General features: G+C 38.0%; 1 protein-coding gene across 1 annotated transcript in view; it reads left to right on the top strand.

Annotated features, from left to right (window-relative positions):
* The window catches only part of LOC136203895 (eukaryotic translation initiation factor 2 subunit beta-like), a 51,147-nt gene extending 26,227 nt beyond the window's left edge, over positions 1-24,920 (top strand). Inside the window, exon 6 of the mRNA XM_065995111.1 lies at positions 24,789-24,920. Within this exon, the coding sequence (XP_065851183.1) occupies positions 24,789-24,920 (132 nt within the window). The remainder of the gene's footprint in view (positions 1-24,788) is intronic.
* Positions 24,921-25,145: the final 225 nt, after the last annotated feature.

The raw sequence follows: 25,145 nt of genomic DNA, 5'->3' as shown, positions 1-25,145 counted from the left end.
GAATTTATGTCCCGCCATTCTTTCCAACATTTGGTCAATGAACGGCAAGGGAAAATGATCTTTTCGGGTGGCTTCATTAAGTTTCCTATAATCAATGCATACTCGCCACCCCATTATTTTTCGCGTGGGAATTAATTCCCCTTGATCATTTTCCATCACCGTAGTGCCCCCCTTTTTGGGAACGCATTGGACCGGACTAACCCATGGACTATCGGAGATAGGAAAGATTATACCTGCGTCGAGGAGTTTGATTACCTCGGCCTTTACTACCTCTTTCATATTGGGGTTAAGTCGTCATTGCGGCTACACGAAGGGTTTGACTTTGTCCTCCATAAAGATGCGGTGTGTGCAAATGGTGGGGCTAATCCCTTTAATATCGTGAATGGTCCATCCAAATGCGCCTTTGTGTTTTTGTAACACCGCAATCAATGCTTCCTCCATTTCCTCTGTCAAAAGTGAAGATATAACAACGGGTAAGAAATTAGGAGGTTGCAAAAACACATATTTTAAATTAGGAGGCAAGGGTTTAAGTTCCAAAGTCGGAGGCTCTTCGAGAGATGACTTTGGTTTTGCTTTGCTATCCCGGTCCAAACCCTCGAACCGGCTCCTTGCCAACAGACATTGTTCTATCTTGGAGGAGTATTCAAACGGCTTGTTCAATGGCTCCTCATCCAAATGCTCATTACCATCTATTTCCGAAGAGGTTCCCGCAGAAGACCTATCACAAAAATCCTCAACAAAAAGATCAATAGAGTCTACGGAATTTAAAAAGTTACAATCCTCCATGGTATGAGATGGGAATTTCATGAAGTTGTACACGTTAAACTCTACCTCTTCGTCTTGCAACCATAGGATGAGCTTACCTACGTGGACATCAATGAGAGTCCTACCCGTTGCAAGAAATGGTCGTCCTAGGAGGATCGGTACCGAATCGTCTTCCGCCATGTCGAGCACCACAAAATTGGCGGGGAAAATGAACTTGTCCACTTTCACTAAGACATCCTCCACAACTCCTTTTGGCTAGGCAATGGATCTATCGGCCAATTGAAGCGTTATATTGGTAGGCTTTGGCTCTCCCAAGCCGAGCTTCCTAAAAACAGACAAAGGCATTAGATTGATACTAGCACCTAAATCACATAAAGATCTACTAAACTCAACATTACCAATCGTGCATGGGATAGAAAAACTTCCTAAATCCCTGAGTTTAGGTGGGAGTTTATTTGTTATAATCGCGGAGCATTCCTCCATAAGCGCTACCGTTTCGTTATGTTCTAACTTCCTCTTTTTAGCGAGGATTTCCTTAAGAAACTTCGCATAGGTGGGCATTTGTTCCAATGCCTCCGCAAATGGGATGTTAATGTGAAGTTTCTTAAAGATTTCTAAAAACTTGCCATATTGATGGTCCAATTTTTCCTTTTTAAGTCGTTGCGGAAAAAGGAGCTTCGGTACGTAAGCCCCAATTGGATCACACACATTCTTATTCTTATCCGAGGAAGTCATGGGTTTTGGATCCGAACCGGGGTTGCTTACCACTTCCGGTTCGTCACTTACCTTTGGAGCGGTTGGAGTTGCCTTTGGAACCGGTGGTTCCAAACCCTTACCACTACGGAGAGTTATTGCTTGTGCGGTCTCCCAGTTCTTGGGTCTCGGGTTTCGTTCGGTGTTAGTCGGGAGAAACTCATGTTGTCTCTCTTGTTGTTGGCGACTTAATTGGGCCACTTGATGTCCCAAATCCCTGCAAAAAGCCTCATTGTCAGCAAGACGGGAAGATATTTCCTTGAGGAGATTAATTACCATAGAGTCTTGCGCATTGCTAGGAGGTTGAGAACTTTGTCCTCCTTAGGCATTGGGGGATTGGCCAAAACCTTGTTCCCCGAACTCATTGTGGAATCCGGATGGGGGCTTCAACACCTTTTGATTGTTGTCGTAAGACAAATTCGGGTGTTGGTGTTGAGGCCTCCATCCGTTGTTATTATTATTATTACGGTGGTGATAAGCATTCGAGTTATGAAAGGAGTTGTGATTAGAATTATACCTCGGTTGTCCCCCGGCAAAAGGGCTTCCGGCTTGACAATCCTTACCATGGTGGTCACCACCGCAATGTGAGCACATCAGGACATGTGCTGTATTCTGGAGGCTCAATTGCGCTATTAAGGCGTCTAGCTTTTTATTCATCTCGATCATAGAGATATTGGGAGCCTCGTCTTCTACGGCAAAAGTTTGATTTCGCGAGGGTCCGGCAAGCCGATCTTCTTGCCATTGGACACTTTTCCTAGCTAATTCATGGATGAGATCGTAAGCCTCGCTTGTCGATTTTCGAAACAAATCCCCACCTGCGGCGGAATCAACGGTTTCACGATTAGTGGGAGTTAAACCATGGTAGAAGGTACTTACCAAATCATGCTTAGAGATGTCATGGTGGGGGCAGTTTCGGAGCAACTTCCGGAACCTAGCCCAAGCTGAATGGAGGGCCTCGCATTCAAGTTGCCTAAAGGACGTGATATCGTTCCTCAACTTAACCGTTTTCGTCCCTATCTTTTAGCGTGATTTACTGTTTAATTTTGGAATAAATAAATAAGTTTAATTGCAAAAATAGAATGTTTTAATAAAATAACGAAATAAAAATAAAATCCGTACTTTCGGTTATTTATCTTTATTTTTTATTAATTTAGAAAATAAAACGTCAAGCTAACTCGGCTCTCGAGAATTGTATTTCAGGTACGAGTAAGGAGCAAAAATCCACCGACATACGCGGGGTGTATCAACCTCCACGCGAGGCGTGGGACATCCAGTCAGAAATAATTGCTCAATCCACAGGCACCACGTGGGATTAACCCACCGATACGCGGGGCGTATCAACAACCACGCGGGGCGTGAGACATCTAGTCAGAGATGATAAAATCAATCATGAAAGTCAGACTGCATGGTCTCCCAAGTCAACTGCTACTACGCGGGGCGTCCCACCTTACACGCGGGGCGTCCCACCTTACACGCGGGGCGTATATAGGAAGTTCTTCAATCTAAAGTTCCAGGGACTCATATACGTGGGGCGTGCTTCAGGCTACGCGTGGCGTAAAAGACCTAATTCGAGCTACTAAATCTCAGGAGCTCAACCACGTGGAGCGTACCTCAGTCTACGCGGGGAGTGGTTAAGACAACAAGATCTGAATTTGGTCCACATGCAGGAGATTTCTGACGGGATGGGTCAATATGTGGGGCGTCCCCTACCATACGCGGGGCGTGTCATGGGAATTCTGCAGAAATAATGTATCTCCATGCTTGTATCTTGTGAACTTACAATTCTACCCCTAGCTTGATGTGTATAAATAAGAGTGACTAGCCCTCATTTAGATATCGAGAATTTTATGTATTGAGTTCTTGCTACATAGTTTTAGATTTTATTTTCAGATTTTATAGCAAAATTCTATCACCTTGAGAGCTTGTTCGTTTATTCCGGCATTCCGTCAAAGTTCCGTTCTACCTTCGTTCACCAAGCTCGAGAGTTCCACCTCCAAGTCCTAAGAGACGGCCTTGAGTCTGGTTATCTAGTTCCGAGGGTGGATTCTTCCCTTTTCACTTGCTAATTAGCTTGTACTCTTCCTATGTACTAGGCTTGGTTGTATTCCATATTTTACATTTTCCATATTTATAATTTATGATTCACAATCTCTTTTTCTATATATGTGTTGATGTTTGTTACTTGTTTTGATATTCGTAATTGATTATCGTGTAGGGGAACGCGATTTCCGACGCCATTCGGGCTATCTTTAGGGATTCATATAGGTGTTGCCTTACCGGAAGTGATGCACCGGAAATCGTAGGAATTGACAAGCCACGGAACTTACGAGCCCTAATTTCTAATCCCAAGCATTAGACACGCCTTGACTATGAACCACGTAGTCTAAGTACTTCACGGGTCGGTCACACTACACGTAGTCGTTATTGCAAGAGTAAATCATCAACCGTATATATTGGGAGTCATTGTTTATCATATTTATAACTTATCACCTTCCATATCATTTCGTAAAGTTTTCGCTATATAAATCTGTCTCACTTATACTTAGGAGTAGTTTGTAGTTGTTTCCCACATCAACTCAAAGTATTCACCGCTTAGATAACCTATAAAACCGAGTCGTTTAATACTTGTAGTTATAAATCCCGTGGATTCGATACCCGGTCTTAACCGGATTATTACTTGATACGACGGGGTAGACTTGCCCCTAAGTAGTAGCGTCTAGTAGAGATAGAGCATTTAGGAAGATCACATCCATAGTCATAACACACTTATCATAATATATTTAGAGCTCTACCGGACACTCATCATTGAACATGCATTAATTTTGTTTTGTTTTATTTTCTATAGGTTTTGATTGCTCCCAATAGTGCTTCGAAAGAGAAAACGCAGGTATGGATTGAAGCTTATGATTTGGTTTACTTTTGCTCTTAAGTTTGAGAAGCTAAATAGCTATTTCTTATTTTACTTACTGTTGAAACACCTTTCCACAAGATTTTGATTTGACAAAATCATCCATGATTAAGAGACAATTAAATTTAAGTGCTTTATTTTAATTGTACTAATCCGTTTGTTCAATGTTGAGTATGAATATAAATAAAGATAAATATAAAAAGTAAGACAGGAAGAAGTCAGCATGAAATGAACAAAACAAGCTAAGGTCAGCATAGAAGCCTAAAGTATCAAGCTGAGTGGAATCAAACTTAGCATCAAAAGACAAAGACATACACGCCCACAACAACTGTCTCACGAAGCTGAGCCGACTAAAAATATACTCAGCTTGGAAATTGCCGATGACAATGATTTACGCAGTAGAAGCTGAGTGATTCTTCAGGACAGCATGAAAAAGTCATTTGCTAAAAGACAATGATTACCGCCCCTCTGCACCAATAATTGAATCCTTGGAAATACACAAAAGACACATTCCGAGATGTATGGGTCAATGGATTATTGGTAAAGGACAACTGACACAAAAGGACAAGCCAGACGTAAGAAGACAAGCCTGACGTCTGAAGGAATGCAGAGGAAGGGAATGACCGGAACAGTCTGAAGCTGACCAGAATCTGTCCCCTAAAAGAGCCGTTTTAACATCAACGGCTACATCATTTCAAAATGATCCATCACAGATTTTCCCTATATAAGGACAATCAAACCTCTTGGATCAGAAGCCGAACTACAAAAAGAAAAATACAAGAAAGAAAAGATACAAGAGCACTTAGATACAAAAAGAGATATTACACCCATCTTCTATTCTTTGTGTAAATGCTAGAGTGATTACTTGTAATCTTCTAAAGTGTTCTTTATTTGAAAAGGAACAAGTGTTTATCAATTGTAAGATTGAGAGTGTAGTGCTGAGTGTTTGGTTGTAAACATTCAGTGGTAGAGAAATCTAGGTGCTGGGCTGTAGCACTTAGTAGGAGTTGAGTAGACGAATAGAGGAAGGTACTCTTGCATATTCAACTGCCTTGTAATTGGTTTGTGCTCTACCTTTAAAGAGCTCAGTATTGGATTCTAAAAGCCCGGAAGACTCTGGGGACTGGACGTAGGCGGAGAGGCCGAACCAGGATAAGTGATACTGAGTAATCTCTAAACTCTCTCTCAATATATATATGTGCATATGTTGTGTGTGAAGTTTACTCAGCATATAAAATTTTTTAAAGTTGATTCTGAGTAATTTCAAGTGCTGAGTTAGAAGCTGACCTCCAAGAGTGTCAATATCTAACTTATAAATAAAACAGCTTTAGTCAATATCTAGCCAAAGCTGTCTTATAGCATATCTGGCCAAGCTGACCAAAAGCTGAGTTGACAAACTCGCAAAATAACTAAGTCAGCATACAATTAAACGAAAAAGTTATATTAGTTCCTAACCCCCCCTTGGAACTAATCACACAGGACCAACAAGTGGTATCATAGCCAAAGCTCACTACTCAAAGATATAACTACCTTGAGCGGATCCCATAAATGGGTGAGAACAACACTCGTTTCCTTCCAGGGAACCAAACAACATAGATACTCCCTGAGGGATTATCAATCACTAGACCTCCCCTATTCTTTGGATCTAATTATACATTCTGGAAGAATAGGATGAAAAAATTTATTCAAGCCACAAACATGAGTGCATGGCTTGCAATTGTTCAAGGTCCACATGTGCCATATAAAACTATTAACAATGAGAAAATTGTTAAGAGCAAAGCTGAGTGGACAGAGGATGACCTCAGAAAATTACAAAATAATGCTTCGGCTATAAATATGCTTCACTGTGCTTTAGATGCTGCAGAATACAATAAGATTTCAGGTTGTGAGTCAGCACAGGAGATTTGGAAAAAGCTTGAAGTGACCTATGAAGGCACCAGTAAGGTTAAGGAGTCCAAAGTCAATCAGCATATGAGACTCTACGAGCTGTTCGAGATGAACGAAAACGAAGACATCTCATAAATGAACTCAAGATTCACCAACATCATAAATGAGCTCAAAAGACTTGGAAAGAACTTCACTGAAGAGGAACAGGTGAAGAAAATCCTGAGAAGTCTACCTAAGAGCTGGCAAGCAAAGAAAACAGCTGTAGAAGAAGCTCAGGACTTGACTACCTACAAATATGATGAGCTGATCGGATCTCTGCTGACCCACGAGATCTCTATGAAAAATTTTGAGGCAAAAGAAAAATCTGAAGATAAGAAACAAAAATCTCTAGTGATGAAAGTTGACTCCACAGAAGCTGAGTCAACTGATGATGAGGAAATAGCCATGTTCACTAGAAAGATGAAGAAGCTGTTCAGAAGAAATGACAGGTATAAAGCTGAGCCAAGTGACAACAGATATAAGAAAGATAGCTCCAAGTCTGTCACTTGCTTCGAGTGTCACCAAACTGGGCATATCAAGTCAAGCTGCCCTAATTTAAAGAAAGAAAAGAAAGGAAGCAAAAAGGCAATGGTGGCAACATGGAGTGATAGTGATGTGTCAACCCCATCAGAGGCTGAGCAAAATGAAACTGCCAATATATGTTTCATGGCAGATGATGGAGCTAACCAATCTCAATCTGAGCATGCTGACCTCTCTGATGAAACTGACCAGGAGGAACACAACAATAAGGTAACATCCCTACTTTTGCTTAGAAACGAAATGGTAAATACCTTGAGTGATTTATATACACTAACTAAAAAGTGCAACAAGAAAATCAAATCACTCAGCAGGTGGTGTGACGAGATTGAAGAGGTCAAGCTGAGTGACCTCCGATATCTCCTCCAGGACAACTCAGATTTACATACCAATATGCAAATAATGCATAAGCTTGTCACGGAGGTTCAATCTGAGTCAAAGAAACTTAGAAAGGATGTTACAATCTTACAGAGTCAAACAAAAGGCTCAAAAAGAAATAAACCCCATGCTGAGTACGCTAGTACTAGTCAGCATATGCAGTTCACTCAGTGTGAATGTTGTGGAAAAAGGGGGCACACAAAAGAAGTGTGTTGGCATAACAAGCGAGTTGTCCAATGTGACTTCTGCGGAAGAAAAGGACATTCCACAAAGGTATGCTGGCATGCCCAGCACAACAATGCTGACCGCACTCATTACAACCCCCAAAGGGTAAAATTTTGTGACTTTTGTGGTAAGCCAGGCCACACTATAAAAGTATGTCGTCACAAATTAAAGTATGATTTTGCACCTGTTTACACTAACAAGAAAGGACCCAAAAAGAATTGGGTACCTAAAAATGAATAGTTTAAAATGCAGGTTAGCTTGACATGCGTAGAGAAGTCAAAGCTGTGGTATATAGACAGCGCATGCTCAAGGCACATGACAGGTGATGAAACACAATTCATCACACTAGAGCTTAAACGAGGTGGAAGTGTAAGCTTTGGAGACAATAAGAAGGGTAAGATAGTCGGCTCAGGTACTATCGGAGGTAACCCAACTATTGAGTCTGTCTCTTTAGTCAAAGGTCTCAAATACAACCTACTGAGTGTAGCTCAGCTTTGCATGAGCGGCAGAAAGGTTGTATTCGATGATACTAAGTGTCAAATACTCGAAGGGAACACAAATGAATTGATTTTAACTGCCCCTCGTGTAGATAATGTATACATGCTAAATTTAGAAAAACAGTTTTCCAAAAACATATGCTTAGTGTCTAAAGAGGATAACTCCTGGCTATGGCATAGAAGACTTGGGCATGTCAGCATGGATCTTCTTGCCAAATTAGCTAGAAAGCAATTAGTTGAGGGATTACCCAAATTGAAATTTGAGAAAGATCAATTATGTAAAGCTTGTCAGCAAGGGAAACAAACCAAAAAGTCATTTCAAAGTAAAAATATTGTCTCAATCAAGAGACCATTGGAATTACTACACTTGGATCTTTTCGGACCTATCCAGCCACTCAGCTTGGGAGGTAAGAAATTTTCCTTGGTCATTGTAGATGATTTCTCTTGGTACACTTGGATCATCTTGCTGAGTAGCAAGGATGAAACTTTTGAGATGTTCACTACACTTATTAGAAAGCTTGAAATTGACAAAGACCTAAAAGTAGCTCATATTAGAAGCGACAATGGTGGAGAATTCAAAAACCAACAGTTTGATGAATTCTGTGAAACCAGTGGTATTGACCACAATTTCTCTGCTCCTAGAACACCTCAACAGAATGGGGTTGTTGAAAGGAAGAACCGAACAATTGTCGAAATCGCTAGAACCATGCTGAGTGAAAATAGGCTTCCAAAGTACTTCTGGGGTGAAGCTGTCCACACAGCATGCTATATACTGAATAGGGCTCTAGTAAGACCTATACTTAAGAAAACCCCATATGAACTTTGGAAATGACGAAAGCCCAATATTGGTTACTTTCGTGCTTTTGGGTGTAAATGTTTCATACTCAATACAAAGGACAATCTTGCAAAATTTGATGCTAAAGCTGACGAAGCGATCTTCTTAGGGTACTCAACAAACAGTAAAGCATATAGAGTCTATAATAAACGAACTCAAGTTATAGAAGAGTCTGTTCATGTTGAGTTCGATGAAGCTGACCCTGCAGGAAGGATAACTCAGCTCACTGAAGATGAACCAAGCTCAGCTTCCGCTGATCAAAATGGAGCCTCTGAATCATCAATACAAGGGCTGACCAAAGGTAAACAAGAAGTTGAAATAACATACTGACCAATCTATTCCTGTAGAGATTGTAGAAACACCTATTCCAAACGACTCAACATTGCCTAAAGAAATAAAAATCCCAAGAGGACATTCAGAAAAGTCCATTCTTGATGTTGCTGACAACAAGCTGATGACCAGAGATCAGCTCAGGAAATACCTCAGCAATGTTGCATTCATCTCAATACATGAACCAAAGAACTTTGCTGATGCTGAGCACGATGAATATTGGATCAATGCCATGCAAGAAGAGCTTGACCAATTCACCAGAAATGAGGTATGGGATTTAGTGCCTAAGCCTAGGAATCAAAAGCCTATAGGAACTAAGTGGGTTTTTAGAAACAAACTAGATGAGCATGGAAATGTAATAAGAAACAAAGCTCGACTTGTAGCCCAAGGGTATAGTCAGCAAGAGGGTATTGACTATGGGGAAACATTTGCACCTGTTGCTAGGTTAGAAGCAATACGTATATTATGTGCCTATGCCAGTTTCATGAACTTTAAGTTATACCAAATGGATGTCAAAAGTGCATTTCTTAATGGTTTCATAAACGAAGAGGTATATGTTAATCAACCTCCTGGGTTTGAAGATCCAAAATTTCCAAACCACGTTTATAAACTTAAAAAGGCCCTGTACGGCCTAAAACAAGCTCCAAGAGCTTGGTATGAGAGGTTGACCAACTTCCTGCTAACCAGGAACTATGTCAGGGGAAAAGCTGACACAACCTTGTTCATTAAGAGAAAGGGAAAACATACCCTACTTGCGCAAATATATGTAGATGATATAATATTTGGTGCTACTGATGAATCTTTGTGCAAAGAATTTAGCAAACAGATGCAAACAGAGTTCGAGATGTCCATGATGGGGGAACTCAACTTCTTCCTTGGACTCCAAATCAAGCAAGGTAAGAATGGCATCTTCATAAGCCAGTCCAAGTACACCAAGGAAATGTTAAAGAAATTCAATATGATGGACTGCAAACCAATATCAACCCCTATGGGTACTGATACTGTTCTATGCAAAGATGAGAAAAGTAAGTCAATAGACACTAAACTCTATCGAGGTATGATAGCTTCGTTACTTTATCTCACAGCTAGTAGATCGGATATACAGTACTTAGTATGTTATTGTGCGAGATATCAAGCTGACCCCAGAGAATCTCATCTAACGGCTATAAAAAGAATTTTTAGATATTTGCAGAGTTCAGTTGATGCAGGTCTATGGTATCCAACTTCAAATGACTTCACACTCATTGGATATACTGATGCTGACTATGGACGAGATAAGCTAGAACGTAAGAGCACTTCAAGAGGATGTCATTTCCTTAGAAGCTGTCTAGTATCTTGGTTCAGCAAGAAGCAATCATCTGTGGCCCTGTCTACAACTGAAGCTGAGTACGTGGCTGCTGGAAGCTGTGTTGCTCAAGTCCTCTGGATAAAGCAACAGCTTGAGGATTATGGAGTGAAGACTGAAACAATAGAGATCAAATGTGACAACAAGAGTGCCATTGATCTGTCCAAAAATCCAATCCAACATAGCAGGATGAAGCATGTCAGCATAAGGCATCACTTCATCAGAGATCACGTACTAAAAGATGAGATCAAGCTGACCTATGTGCCAACAAATGAACAGCTTGCAGATATCTTCACCAAGCCCTTGGCACGTGAACAATTCAACATACTAAGGGAAGCCATCAGTATGTCTAATCCCCTTCAATAAATTTCTAAGTAAATGTTGTATGATTGCCATGCTGAGTAAAAATTTGAACGTTTGTGCAAATGCCATACTGAGTAAAATAAACTACTACTGAGCTCAAAATGTAGAAAAATCACCTCATACTGAGTTGACATACATGTGGTTTGATTATCCTGAGTAGGTACATATACTGAGCAACTATCATATACTAAGGTAGGAATTCACCTCGATAAGAACTAGGTTCTCAGTATCACAAACGGTTCATTTTCTAGGAAAACTGCGCTAAAACCCACTTGCACCATTAAATGCCAACACGTGTAATAAAAAGCACCTAGGAGAGGCAAACAATTATGAGACAACCCATGCGTCGGAAATGTCATAAATGACAGAATCTCTGTCGGTTGAACGCCCCAAGGAAAAACGGCTAGTTCAATTAATATGACCGTTTTAGGTATATATAAATAATGGATGAATTACTCCTAAAATCTCTTCACACGTAATTCCTTTGGTATTCAGAATCTCTCTCTCTCAAATCTTCCACAAAAATCTCTGAAAATGACCAACACTCAGAAAATCTCCGGTGAAAAGTCTGGAAAATTGATCACCGATGAAAGCCCCAAATCTACTCCTCAGTCTAATCTAACTCCGAGCAAACGCCAACAAACCGACCCGGCAAGTTCCTCAAAACAGAAGAAACCCAAGGATAGAACCATGGTAAAGGTTCACACGAAAGTCCACAACCTGGAAGTCCTAAAGTGCCGCTGGTTCTCTCCCAGCTTCGCTACCGCCGAAAAGCCATTCTGTGAATGGATTGAGAAGAACGAATGGACATGCCTCTTCTCTCTCCCCGGAACCACCTATCCTCGGTTGGTTAGGGAATTCTACTCTGGTCTCCATGTTGACAAGGACGATGCTGACTATTTGGAGACACACGTTAAAGGTCACAAGATTGTAATCACTCTGTCCTACTTGGCAACCTTACTCAACTTGCCTAACAAAGGAACCGAGTTTAGAACAACGAAAGAAAGGTATCAACGGAAAAGCTTGACCAGATGAAGGGATTTTGCAAACCCAAAAATTACAAAGGAGAAATCCCCATCACCAGTATGGGGCAAAACCAGAAGATGGCGCACTACCTATTCACTAACTTCATCTTCCCTAAACTCAACTCAGTCTCGTCTGCCTCCAACTTTGAGCAGTGCTTTATATGGCACATGCTAACCTATTGCCCACTCAATATGCCTGTATTTTTTGTAGGAGCACTTCAACGTGGGGGTAAGAAACTTCGACTAGGTTCTCTAATCACCAAGATCCTTGAAGATCACAAGATTGAGACCATAACTGAAACTAAAAGCTTGGGAACAGAAATAACCGCGGCTCTGCTATTTGGGTTATTGTTCAACCAACCTCTAAAGGGAGGTGAAGATGTTGAGGAAGATGAGGAATAAAATGATGCTGAACAAGAAACTGAAACTGAGCTAGCAGCAGATGATGCTGAGCCAGAAGTTGAACCAGAGGAAGTTCCTGTCGATTCCCCCAAGGCAAAGAAGAAGAGAAAGACACTTGCCACTTGTGCAAAGGATATTGAAACTGTGCCCAGAAAGAAGAGGGCTATGACCAGAGGAAAGAATGTTGATGCTGACCCACCCCAGGTTACACCTAAGTCAGCAGAGAAAAGGAAAGGGCAAGCTAAGCCTGAGGAAGAAAGTGAAGAATCCCCAGAACAACCTCTGAGGAAGAAAAGTCGAAGTTCTGGATTGAAAGTTGTTGAAGCTGATCCAATTGATTGGGTTGTGACACCCAAATCTCACTGCACTTAGAACATTAGGATTGATCTTGAGAAAACTCCAATTGAGCAAGCTGATGAAGGAGAAGAACAAAGACAGGTTGATACTCAGCTTAATGCTGAAGAAATAGATCATGCTGAGCCGGACAATGTTGAGCAAAATCAGGAGGCACATGTTGAACAAGAAGAAGAGGAACATCAAAGAGAGGATCTGAATGTTGAAGCCGAGGTTGAGGATGAAAATGTTCAAACTGACCCTTCACCTCCAAAAACTAAGTCCCTCAAAAGACTGAAAAAGAAAGCTGTCAAGACTCCTCTTATTGATCTATTGGCTGAGTCTCCATCTTTGGAGCAAATTACGGATCCATCCACTATCCAGTTCGAATATTTTTCCCACCATGTTGAGTCTCCTCCTAAGGAATCGAAGCAAAATCAAGCCTCTGTTACTCGCACTGAGGAACATGCCAAGACTCCAGAGAATCCAAATCCTGCCGAGCAAGAGCTCGAAGATCCAGCCACTCAACACGGGGAGAAAGGTATGGATCCACCTGTTCAAACTCAACATCCTGGTATTGCACCTCATCAAGACCCAATTACTCAAGCTAGTAAGCACCCAACTCCACCACCATCCAGCTCCACCTCCATTCCTGCGTCTGAGCCAACTTCCACTGAGCAACATGCATATCTTAGTGCAACTCAGTCTGGCCGTCGAATCATTGAAACAGCTCAATCTCTTCTCCAGGAGTTCACCACTTCTGATGCTACTAGGCCTGCTCATCCTGAGTCAACAAATATCTCTGCCATCACTCAACTTCTTACTGAAATTAAGGGACTCAAGGATCTTATCAGTGTTGTGACCACCATCCAATCACAGCAACCTAAGCAAGATCACATTGCCAAACTGACTGAGCTATTCCTTCTGATGATAAACCACATGAACTCTCTTGAAGGTAAAATCACAAATCTCTCTGCACCTACTCCAGGATATGCAACTTCGGCTGAGTTAGATCACCACTTTGCCAAGCTGAGAACAGAATTGCCCAACCTTGGGACAATGGCCAATCCTGAGTATGCCACATCTGTTGAGTTGCAGGGATGCTTTGCCAAGCTGACTGCTGATCTCACTTGTACACGTGAGCTCGTTTCCTCCACTTCTCAATGTACAATTGATCAACTCAGTGAAGTCGTAAGTCTTCTAAATGTCAACAAAGCTCAGATGGATGTTGATCCCAGCACCAATGATAAACTTTCACAAGGAATTCTGCAGGCCCTTCGCTATGGCAATGCTCAACGCATCTTCTATGATTCTGCCCTATTGAAGATGTATCATCAATCCTTTGCTCAGATTACTAGCTCCCTTACTTGGCTTAGCAAGTCCCATGAGTGTATTATCAACCTGATCACTAGGTCCATCCCCGTTCCTCGAAACGTTTGAGATGATTGCGTTCCTGTGATAGATGGCTTGAGTGAGAGCACGAAGCGTTTACAACGCTATTCCAATGTTCTATCCTCAGCTGCAAGAAATGACACCTTTGTCTATAAACCCGATGCTGGCAAAACGGGGGAGAGAACTCAAGCTGGAACTCAACAAAAGACAGGTGCATCAGGGAGCAAAGTGAAAGGAAAGGGTAAGGCCTTAGAGTGAGAAAAGAAAGGGTTAAGGCTGTGCTTGTAGCACAAGTGAAACTTAAGTTTTTGTTTGGTTAAAAATCTACTTTGTGGGCACCAGTATTGTGTATGTGTATGCTTCACTCTATCCAATGAACTTTTTTAATTCTGTTCAAATGCCATGCTTGTTAATACACTTTAACATAAGCAAATTGAACAAACAAATACTCAGTATACATAATAACGAGTAAATCAAACTGAGTATTCAAGCATTTCTGAAAGCTGACCTAGACTCAAAATAAATTAAGTCAGTACACACATCCTTAGTTTGTCTCAAAATAAAATCTTAGAAGGTTTAAGAGGTAAATTAACAGATGCAACCCTTACGGGGGGAGAAATTTCAGAAATATGAAAAATAAATCAATCATGGGGAATTTCAAAACTGAGTTCCATAATTATACATTTTGCCAACATCAAAATGGGGGAGTTTGTTGAAACACCTTTCCACAAGATTTTGATTTGACAAAATCATCCATGATTAAGAGACAATTAAATTTAAGTGCTTTATTTTAATTGTACTAATCCGTTTGTTCAATGTTGAGTATGAATATAAATAAAGATAAATATAAAAAGTAAGACAGGAAGAAGTCAGCATGAAATGAACAAAACAAGCTAAGGTCAGCATAGAAGCCTAAAGTATCAAGCTGAGTGGAATCAAACTTAGCATCAAAAGACAAAGACATACACGCCCACAACAACTGTCTCACGAAGTTGAGCCGACTAAAAATATACTCAGCTTGAAAATTGCCGATGATAATGATTTACGCAGTAGAAGCTGAGTGATTCTTCAGGACAGCATGAAAAAGTCGTTTGCTAAAAGACAATGATTACCGCCCCTCTGCACCAATAATTGAATCCTTGGAAATACACAAAAGACACATTCCGAGATGTATGGGTCAATGAATTATTGGTAAAGGACAACTAACACAAAAGGACAAGCCAGACGCAAGAAGACAAGCCTGACGTCTGAAGGAATGCAGAGGAAGGGAATGGCCGGAACAGTCTGAAGCTGACCAGAATCTGTCCCCTAAAAGAGCCGTTTTAACATCAACGACTACATCATTTCAAAATGATCCATCAAAGATTTTCCCTATATAAGGACAATAAAACCTCTTGGATCAGAAGCCGAACTACAAAAAGAAAAATACAAGAAAGAAAAGATACAAGAGCACTTAGATACAAAAAGAGATCTTACACCCATCTTCTATTCTTTGTGTAAATGCTAGAGTGATTACTTGTAATCTTCTAAAGTGTTCTTTATTTGAAAAGGAACAAGTGTTTATCAATTGTAAGATTGAGAGTGTAGTGCTGAGTGTTTGGTTGTAAACATTCAGTGGTAGAGAAATCTAGGTGCTGGGCTGTAGCACTTAGTAGGAGTTGAGTAGACGAATAGAGGAATGTACTCTTGCATATTCAACTGCCTTGTAATTGGTTTGTGCTCTACCTTTAAAGAGCTCAGTATTGGATTCTAAAAGCCTGGAAGACTTTGGGGACTGGACGTAGGCGGAGAGGCCGAACCAGGATAAGTGATACTGAGTAATCTCTAAACTCTCTCTCTTAATATATATATGTGCATGTGTTGTGTGTGAAGTTTACTCAGCATATAAAATTGTTTAAAGTTGACTCTGAGTAATTTCAAGTGCTGAGTTAGAAGCTGACCTCCAAGAGTGTCAATATCTAACTTATAAAATAAAACAGCTTTAGTCAATATCTAGCCAAAGCTGTCTTATAGCATATCTGGCCAAGCTGACCAAAAGCTGAGTTGACAAACTCGCAAAATAACTAAGTCAGTATACAATTAAACGAAAAAGTTATATTAGTTCCTAACCCCCCCTTGGAAGTAATCACACGGGACCAACACTTACCTCTTTGGATTTGGAATAGGCTCGCATAAGGGATGCGGTTAAATATGTGAGATCTTCTCCTGCTAGATCACAATCATTCAAAGCATGTGTAGAGAAACTCAAAATAGAACACAAGGGTCTCGTATGTCTTGATGTTGAGACTAGATGGAACTCTACATACAAAATGTTGGAAGTGGCTGAAAATTTTGAGAAAGCTTTTGGAAGGCTTGAAGTGGATCCTAATTATCTTTCTTATTTTGATAAGTCTAAGAACACTGGTCCTCCTATGAAGGAAGATTGGGATATTGCTAGGGTGTTTGTGAAGTTTTTAAAAACTTTTTTACACTATGACAATAAGATTTTCAGGTTCATTATATGTCACATCAAATGCTTTTTTTCATGAGCTTATGGCATTGGTTGATAGATTAAACATTTTGATGAGAAGTAGTGATGCTTACTTGAGTTGTATGGCTATAAAAATGAAGAAGAAGCTTGACAAATACTGGGAAAATGATGCAAATCTTAATTTTGTATTATTTGTTGTAGTTATTTTAGACCATCGCTTTAAGATGGGGTATGTGGGGTTTTGTTTTGATGAGGTTTATGGTGAACATAAAGGTAGGTTGATGAGAGATAGAGTGGAAGAAACATTATATAAATTATATGCTCATTATGAGTCTATGTGTTTTGGGGTGTATTCAAGCAGTCAAAATTCGGATGAATTGATTGTAGATGACATGGAAGATAATATTGTTCTTTCTTTTCAACAAAAGTACTCTAGGCATAGAAAAGGGACACAAAAATTGGAGACCAGGTCAGAGGTTGCTAGATACTTGTCAGAAAGTTGTGAGAAAATTGATGAAATTTTTGATGTTTTAAGATGGTGGAAAAATAATGCTTCCAAATACCCAATGCTTTCTCAAGTAGTCAAGGATGTCTTAGCAATTCCCGTATCTATTGTTGCATCTGAGTTTGCATTTAGCACAGGAGGTCGAATATTAGACCCTTTTAGGAGTTCATTGTCACCTTTGATGGTTGAAGCATTAGTTTCTTGTTAAAATTGGTTGAGATCCACTCCTATTCCAATTGACCTTCGAGAAGCTATGGACACAGTGGAAATGTATGAGGAGCTCGAGTCATGTACTTTTGCATAAATAAATAAAGTTATCATTGACTTTTAATTTTTTTTATCTTATGAAATTTGATTTTTTGTATTTTTTTTTCAGAATTTGCCGAGTTATGTAACCATCCATTCAAGAATAATCAATCTAATCGAGGTAATGGTACCTAAAATCTGATACTTCAATATAGTTGCAATACTACATTAAAAGTTTGTAGGTTGTTTATAATCTATCTTTTTATTTCTTTTATTTATTTATTTTCTTTCTTTCTCGGATGCAGGCATAGCAACACACCCCGATGCGTTAGATGATTTGGATGTTAATACATTATTGTTTGATGATGTTCTATCGAAAACTTTTTAATTTGATTGAAGGTTGTCTTAGTATAATATTGTTATATTTTAATTTGATAGAACAGTACATTATTTGCACTAATAGTTTTTACGTGTATGTTAATTGAAATTCAAGTGAACAAATTTATAGGTTTTTTTTTTGAAAAATTTGGAGTTATTATTTTAATTGATATTTTAGTGGATATATTAGTTTAGTAATGTTGCTACATTGGCTAAAAAAAGTCATAAAATAATTAATACTTACAAAGTTATAGTTTTTTTTATATATAGTTGTCATTTTGAATTATCTGAATAAACATTCAACCCAACCCAACTCTTTTAATTTGAATATTTGATGGGTTGGGTTGGGTTGGTTTTAACAACCAATCCATGAAGTATTTGTTTTAGTGGGTTGGGTTGGGTTGAGTTCCAAATTCAAAAAAATTATCCATTGTACACCCCTTTTAACTTTTAAGTCGGTATTATGAGTTTATGATTATGCATTAGTAGTTAACTAGAATTTAACTCATGCAGTTTATGGTTTATTGTTGGTATTTGACTATTTGTGATTATTTGTGACCACCTTAGTTGGATAATATGGAAATTGAATTACATTAGTTTAATTGCTTTGTTTACTGGTGTGAAATTTTCTTCATGGTTGTTGCAAACTTGCAGAGATGTTACACCAGACCGGGAAGGCATCATCTCCAAAAGATCAAAATTTATGGCCAATTACAAAAAGAAAAATAAGCATTAAGCATTTTTTATATGTTTTGCATGAAGGGACAAAGAATCCGGGAAGGCATCATTCTCCACCTATTTTGCGTGAAAACAATCCGGCGGTTGCTGGAGATAGGCAGAGAACTGTAATGAGACCTCCACAAGTTATTCATGAAGGGACAAATTGCACAGACAAGAGAGAAAAATATCACACAAGGGAAGAAGACACAAAAAGGGTCGCGATTGGAATAAACAGAGAGAATGGAACTTGCATAAAAGGATTTTGAATTTTTGTTTAGTTCCTAATCATAAGGGGGAAACAATTGGAAAGATGGTTGAGAGTTGCCTGCTAGAATGGGGAATAGATAACATTTTCACTCTTACCGTGGATAATGCAAGTTCTAATGATGGAGCAATTAGATATTTGAAGAAAGAAACCATGCATTGGAGAGATACAATCTTAGGACATGAGTTTATGCATGTGAGGTGTTGTGCTCACATACTAAACCTTGTAGTTAATGAGGGTTTAGAAGATGTTCATGATTCTATTGTCAAAATTAGGAATGCGGTTAGATATGTGAGATCTTCTCCTGCTAGATCACAATCATTCAAAGCATGTGTAGAGAAACTCAAAATAGAACACAAGGGTCTCGTATGTCTTGATGTTGAGACTAGATGGAACTCTACATACAAAATGTTGGAAGTGGCTGAAAAATTTGAGAAAGCTTTTGGAAGGCTTGAAGTGGATCCTAATTATCTTTCTTATTTTGATAAGTCTAAGAACATTGGTCTTCCTATGAAGGAAGATTGGGATATTGCTAGGGTGTTTGTGAAGTTTTTAAAACTTTTTTACACTGTGACATTAAGATTTTCAAGTTCATTATATGTCAGATCAAATGCTTTTTTTCATAAGCTTATGACACTGGTTGATAGATTAAACACTTTGATGAGAAGTAGTGATGCTTACTTGAGTTGGATGGCTATAAAAATGAAGAATAAACTTGACAAATACTGGGAAAATGATGCAAATCTTAATTTTGTATTACTTGTTGCAGTTATTTTAGACCCTCGTTTTAAGATGGGGTATGTGGGCATTTGTTTTGATGAGGTTTATGGTGAATATAAAGGTAGGTTGATGAGAGATAGAGTGGAAGAAACATTATATAGATTATATGCTCATTATGAGTCTATGTGTTTTGGGGTGTATTCAAACAGTCAAAATTCTGATGAATTGATTGTAGATGACATGAAAGATAATACTGTTCTTTCTTTTCAACAAAAGTACTCTAGGCATAGAAAAGGGATACAAAAATTGGAGACCAAATCAGAGGTTGCTAGATACTTGTCAGAAAGTTGTGAGAAAATTGATGAAATTTTTGATGTTTTAAGACGGTGGAAAAATAATGCTTCCAAATACCTAATGCTTTCTCAAGTAGCCAAGGATGTCTTAGCAATTCCCGTATCTACTGTTGCATCTGAGTCTGCATTTAGCACAAAAGGTCGAATATTAGACCCTTTTAGGAGTTCATTGTCACCTTTGATGGTTGAAGCATTAGTTTGTTGTCAAAATTGGTTGAGATCCACTCCTATTCCAATTGACCTCCGGGAAGCTATGGACACGGTGGAAATGTATGAGGAGCTCGAGTCAGGTACTTTTGCATAAATAAATAAAGTTATCATTGACTTTTAATTTTTTATCTTATTTGATTTTTTGTATTTTTTTTTCAGAATTTGCCGAGTTATGTAAACCGTCCATTCAAGAATAATCAATCTAATCGAGGTAATGGTACCTAAAATCTGATAGTTCAATATAGTTGCAGTACTACATTAAAAGTTTTTAGGTTGTTTATAATCTATCTTTTTATTTTATTTATTTATTTATTTTCTTTCTTTCTCGGATGCAGGCATAACAACACACCCCGATGCGTTAGATGATTTGGATGTTAATACATTGTTGTTTGGTGATGTTCTATCGAAAACTTTTTAATTTGATTGAAGGTTGTCTTAGTATAATATTGTTATATTTTAATTTGATAGAATTACATTATTTTGACTAATAGTTTTTACGTGTATGTTAATTGAAATTCAAGTGAACAAATTTATAGGTTTTTTTTTTGAAAAATTTGGAGTTATTATTTTAATTGATATTTTAGTTAAGTTGTTTATAAGTTACAACTATTGTTTTTTTAGTTGATATATTAGTTTAGTAATGTTGCTACATTGGCTAAAAAAAGTCATAAAATAATTAATATTTTCAAAGTTATAGTTTTTTTTATATATATAGTTGTCATTTTGAATTATTTGAATTAACATTCAACCTAACCCAACCCAACTCTTTTAATTTGAATATTTGGTGGGTTGGGTTGGTTTTAACAACCAATCCATGAAGTATTAGTTTTAGTGGGTTGAGTTGGGTTGGGTTCCAAATTCAAAAAAAAATTATCCATTGTACACCCCTTTTAACTTTTAAGTCGGTATTAGGAGTTTATGATTATGCCTTAGTAGTTAACTAGAACTTAACTCATGCAGTTTATGGTTTATTGTTGGTATTTGACTATTTGTGATTATTTGTGACCACCTTAGTTGGATAACGTGGAAGTTGAATTACATTTGTTTAATTGCTTTGTTTACTGGTGTGAAATTTTCTTCATGGCTATTGCAAACTTACAGAGATGTTACGCCAGACCGGGAAGGCATCATCTCCAAAAGATCAGAAGTTATGGCCAATTACAAAAAGAAAAAGAAGCATTGAGCATTCTTTATTTGTTTTACATGAAGGGACAAAGAATTCGGGAAGGCATCATTCTCCACCTATTTTGCATGAAAACAATCCGGAGGTTGCTAGAGATAGGCAGAGAACTGTAATGAGACATCCACAAGTTCTTCGTGAAGGGACAAATCACACAGATAAGAGCGCAAAATATCGCAAAAGGGAAGAAGACACAAAAAGGGTCGCGATTGGAAGAAATAGAGAGAATGGAACTTGCATAAAAGGATTTTGAATTTTTGTTTAGTTCCTAATCATAAGGGGGAAACAATTGGAAAGATGGTTGAGAGTTGCTTGCTAAAATGGGGAATAGATAACATTTTCACTCTTAGCGTGGATAATGCAACTTCTAATGATGGAGCAATTAGATATTTGAAGAAAGAAACTATGCATTGGAGAGATACAATCTTAAGACATGAGTTTGTGTATGTGAGGTGTTGCGCTCACATATTAAACCTTGTAGTTAAGGAGGGTTTAGAAGATGTTCATGATTCTATTGTCAAAATTAGGAATGCGGTTAGATATGTGAGATCTTCTCCTGCTAGATCACAATCATTCAAAGAATGTGTAGAGAAACTCAAAATAGAACACAAGGGTCTCGTATATCTTGATGTTGAGACTAGATGGAACTCTACATACAAAATGTTGGAAGTGGCTGAAAATTTTGAGAAAGCTTTTGGAAGGATTGAAGTGGATCCTAATTATCTTTCTTATTTTGATAAGTCTAAGAACATTGGTCCTCCTATGAAGGAAGATTGAGATATTGCTAAGGTGTTTGTGAAGTTTTTAAATCTTTTTTACACTGTGACATTAAGATTTTCAGGTTCATTATATGTCATATCAAATGCTTTTTTCATGAGCTTATGGCATTGGTTGATAGATTAAACACTTTGATGAGAAGTAGTGATGCTTACTTGAGTTGTATGGCTATAAAAATGAAGAAGAAGCTTGACAAATACTGGAAAAATGATGCAAATCTTAATTTTGTATTATTTGTTGCAGTCATTTTAGACCCTCGCTTTAAGATGGGGTATGTGGGGTTTTGTTTTGATAAGGTTTATGGTGAATATAAAGGTAGGTTGATGAGAGATAGAGTGGAAGAAACATTATATAGATTATATGCTCATTATGAGTCTATGTGTTTTGGGGTGTATTCAAGCAGTCAAAATTCTGATGAATTGATTGTAGATGACATGGAAGATAATACTGTTCTTTCTTTGCAACAAAAGTACTCTAGGCATAGAAAAGGGATACAAAAATTGGAGACCAAGTCAGAGCTTCCTAGATACTTGTCAAAAAGTTGTGAGGAAATTGATGAAATTTGTTATGTTTTAAGATGGTGGAAAAATAATGCTTCCAAATATCCAATGCTTTCTCAAGTAGCCAAAGATGTCTTAGCAATTCCCATATCTACTGTTACATTTGAGTCTGCATTTAGCACATGAGGTCGAATATTAGACCCTTTTAGGAGTTCATTGTCACCTTTGATGGTTGAAGCATTAGTTTGTTGTCAAAATTGGTTGAGATCCACTCCTATTCCAATTGACCTCCGAGAAGTTATGTACACGGTGGAAATGTATGAGGAGCTCGAGTCAGGTACTTTTGCATAAATAAATAAAGTTATCATTGACTTTTAATTTTTTTATCTTATGAAATTTGATTTTTTGTATTTTTTTCAGAATTTTCCGAGTTGTGTAAACCATCCATTTAAGAATAATCAATCTAATCGAGGTAATGGTACCTAAAATCTGATACTTCAATATAGTTGCAATACTACATTAAAAGTTTGTAGGTTGTTTATAATCTATCTTTTTATTTCTTTTATTTATGTTGTTTCTTTCTCGGATGCAGGCATAGCAACACACCCCGATGCATGAGATGATTTGGATGTTACTACATTGTTGTTTGATGATGTTCTATCGAAAACTTTTTAATTTGATTGAAGGTTGTCTTAATGTAATATTGTTATATTTTAATTTGATAGAACATAACATTATTTGGACTAATAGTTTTTACGTGTATGTTAATTGAAATTCAAGTGAACAAATTTATAGGTTTTTTTTTTGAAAAATTTGGAGTTATTATTTTAATTGATATTTTAGTTAAGTTGTTTATAAGTTACAACTATTGTTTTTTTTAGTTGATATATTAGTTTAGTAATGTTGCTACATTGGCTAAAAAAAGTCATAAAATAATTAATATTTTCAAAGTTATAGTTTTTTTTTTATATATATAGTTGTCATTTTGAATTATTTGAATTAACATTCAACCTAACCCAACCCAACTCTTTTAATTTGAATATTTGGTGGGTTGGGTTGGTTTTAACAACCAATCCATGAAGTATTAGTTTTAGTGGGTTGAGTTGGGTTGGGTTCCAAATTCAAAAAAAATTATCCATTGTACACCCCTTTTAACTTTTAAGTCGGTATTAGGAGTTTATGATTATGCCTTAGTAGTTAACTAGAACTTAACTCATGCAGTTTAAGGTTTATTGTTGGTATTTGACTATTTGTGATTATTTGTGACCACCTTAGTTGGATAACGTGGAAGTTGAATTACATTAGTTTAATTGCTTTGTTTACTGGTGTGAAATTTTCTTCATGGCTATTGCAAACTTACAGAGATGTTACGCCAGACCGGGAAGGCATCATCTCCAAAAGATCAGAATTTATGGCCAATTACAAAAAGAAAAAGAAGCATTGAGCATTCTTTATTTGTTTTGCATGAAGGGACAAAGAATCCGGGAAGTTCTCCACCTATTTTGCATGAAAACAATCCGGAGGTTGCTGGAGATAGGCGGAGAACTGTAATGAGACCTCCATAAGTTCTTCGTGAAGGGACAAATCGCACAAATAAGAGAGCAAAATATCGCACAAGGGAAGAAGACCCAAAATGGGTCGCGATTGGTAGAAACAGAGAGAAGCACATACCGATAGAGAATAAGAGATATATTAGGGGTTTTTTTGTCTAAATTTTGTAATTAAACCTCTCTTTTGAAGAAGTTTAGAAAGCCTCTAAAATTTTACACTTTTCTTCCCAGCAGCCCTGTCCGTCCGTGTCCCCCGGTGTCCCAGCCTTGTCTCCGGCGAGTCCCTATATCCGGCAAGTCTGACACCGCCACTCCAACCCCGAGGAAGAGTGGGTGCTTTATAGGATACCATACTCTGCTTGGATTAAATTAGAGAAACTCCATCCTTAGCGCCTATGGATAACAGAGTCGGGCGCTATCAGCCAGGCGCTCGCCTCGACTTCGTTAGACTGTTTAGGGTATTTTGGGTTTTTTAAATTCTTTTATTATCAGCCATGGATTAAAAATAAGATGAATGAGATATTAGTTTAGAAATAAAAGAAAAGGGCAGAAACAAAGTATGAATACTTTAGTTTTAACTTTTAAGTCGGTATTATGAATTTCTGATTATGCCTTAGTAGTTAACTAGAACTTAACTCATGCAGTTTATGGTTTATTGTTGTATTTGACTATTTGTGATTATCTGTGACCACCTTAGTTGGATAACGTGAAAGTTGAATTACATTAGTTTAATTGCTTTATTTACTGGTGTGAAATTTTCTTTATGGTTGCTGCAAACTTGCAGAAATGTTACGCCAGACCGGGAAGGCATCATCTCCAAAAGATCAGAATTTATGACCAATTGCAAAAAGAAAAGGAAGCATGGAGCATTCTTTATATGTTTTGCGTGAAGGGACAAAGAATCCGGGAAGGCATCATTCTCCACCTATTTTGCGTGAAAACAATCCGGAGGTTGCTGGAGATAGGCGGAGAACTGTAATGAGACCTCCACAGGTTCTTCGTGAAGGGACAAAGAGAACTGTTCCTATCTAGTGACCTTGATTCTCATGCTTTATATGATAGATAAATAAGGTAACATACTAACAGTTAATTAAAATTACACATTCCTTTTCCTAATGCAATATGGAGTAGTCATATAATACAAGATAGTGGGCAATTTGATTATCGTAACAGAAATTTTATCTTAATTCAAACTTACAGTTATTCACTATGGCACTATCTAGTATAGAGTGTGTCTAATGATTTGATGATGTTGCT

Source organism: Euphorbia lathyris, chromosome 8 (genome assembly GCF_963576675.1).
Source record: "Euphorbia lathyris chromosome 8, ddEupLath1.1, whole genome shotgun sequence".
In the NCBI taxonomy this organism is placed as follows: domain Eukaryota; kingdom Viridiplantae; phylum Streptophyta; class Magnoliopsida; order Malpighiales; family Euphorbiaceae; genus Euphorbia; species Euphorbia lathyris.
The sequence above is the reverse complement of the archived record's forward strand: the minus strand, read 5'-3'. Positions and strand labels throughout refer to the sequence as shown.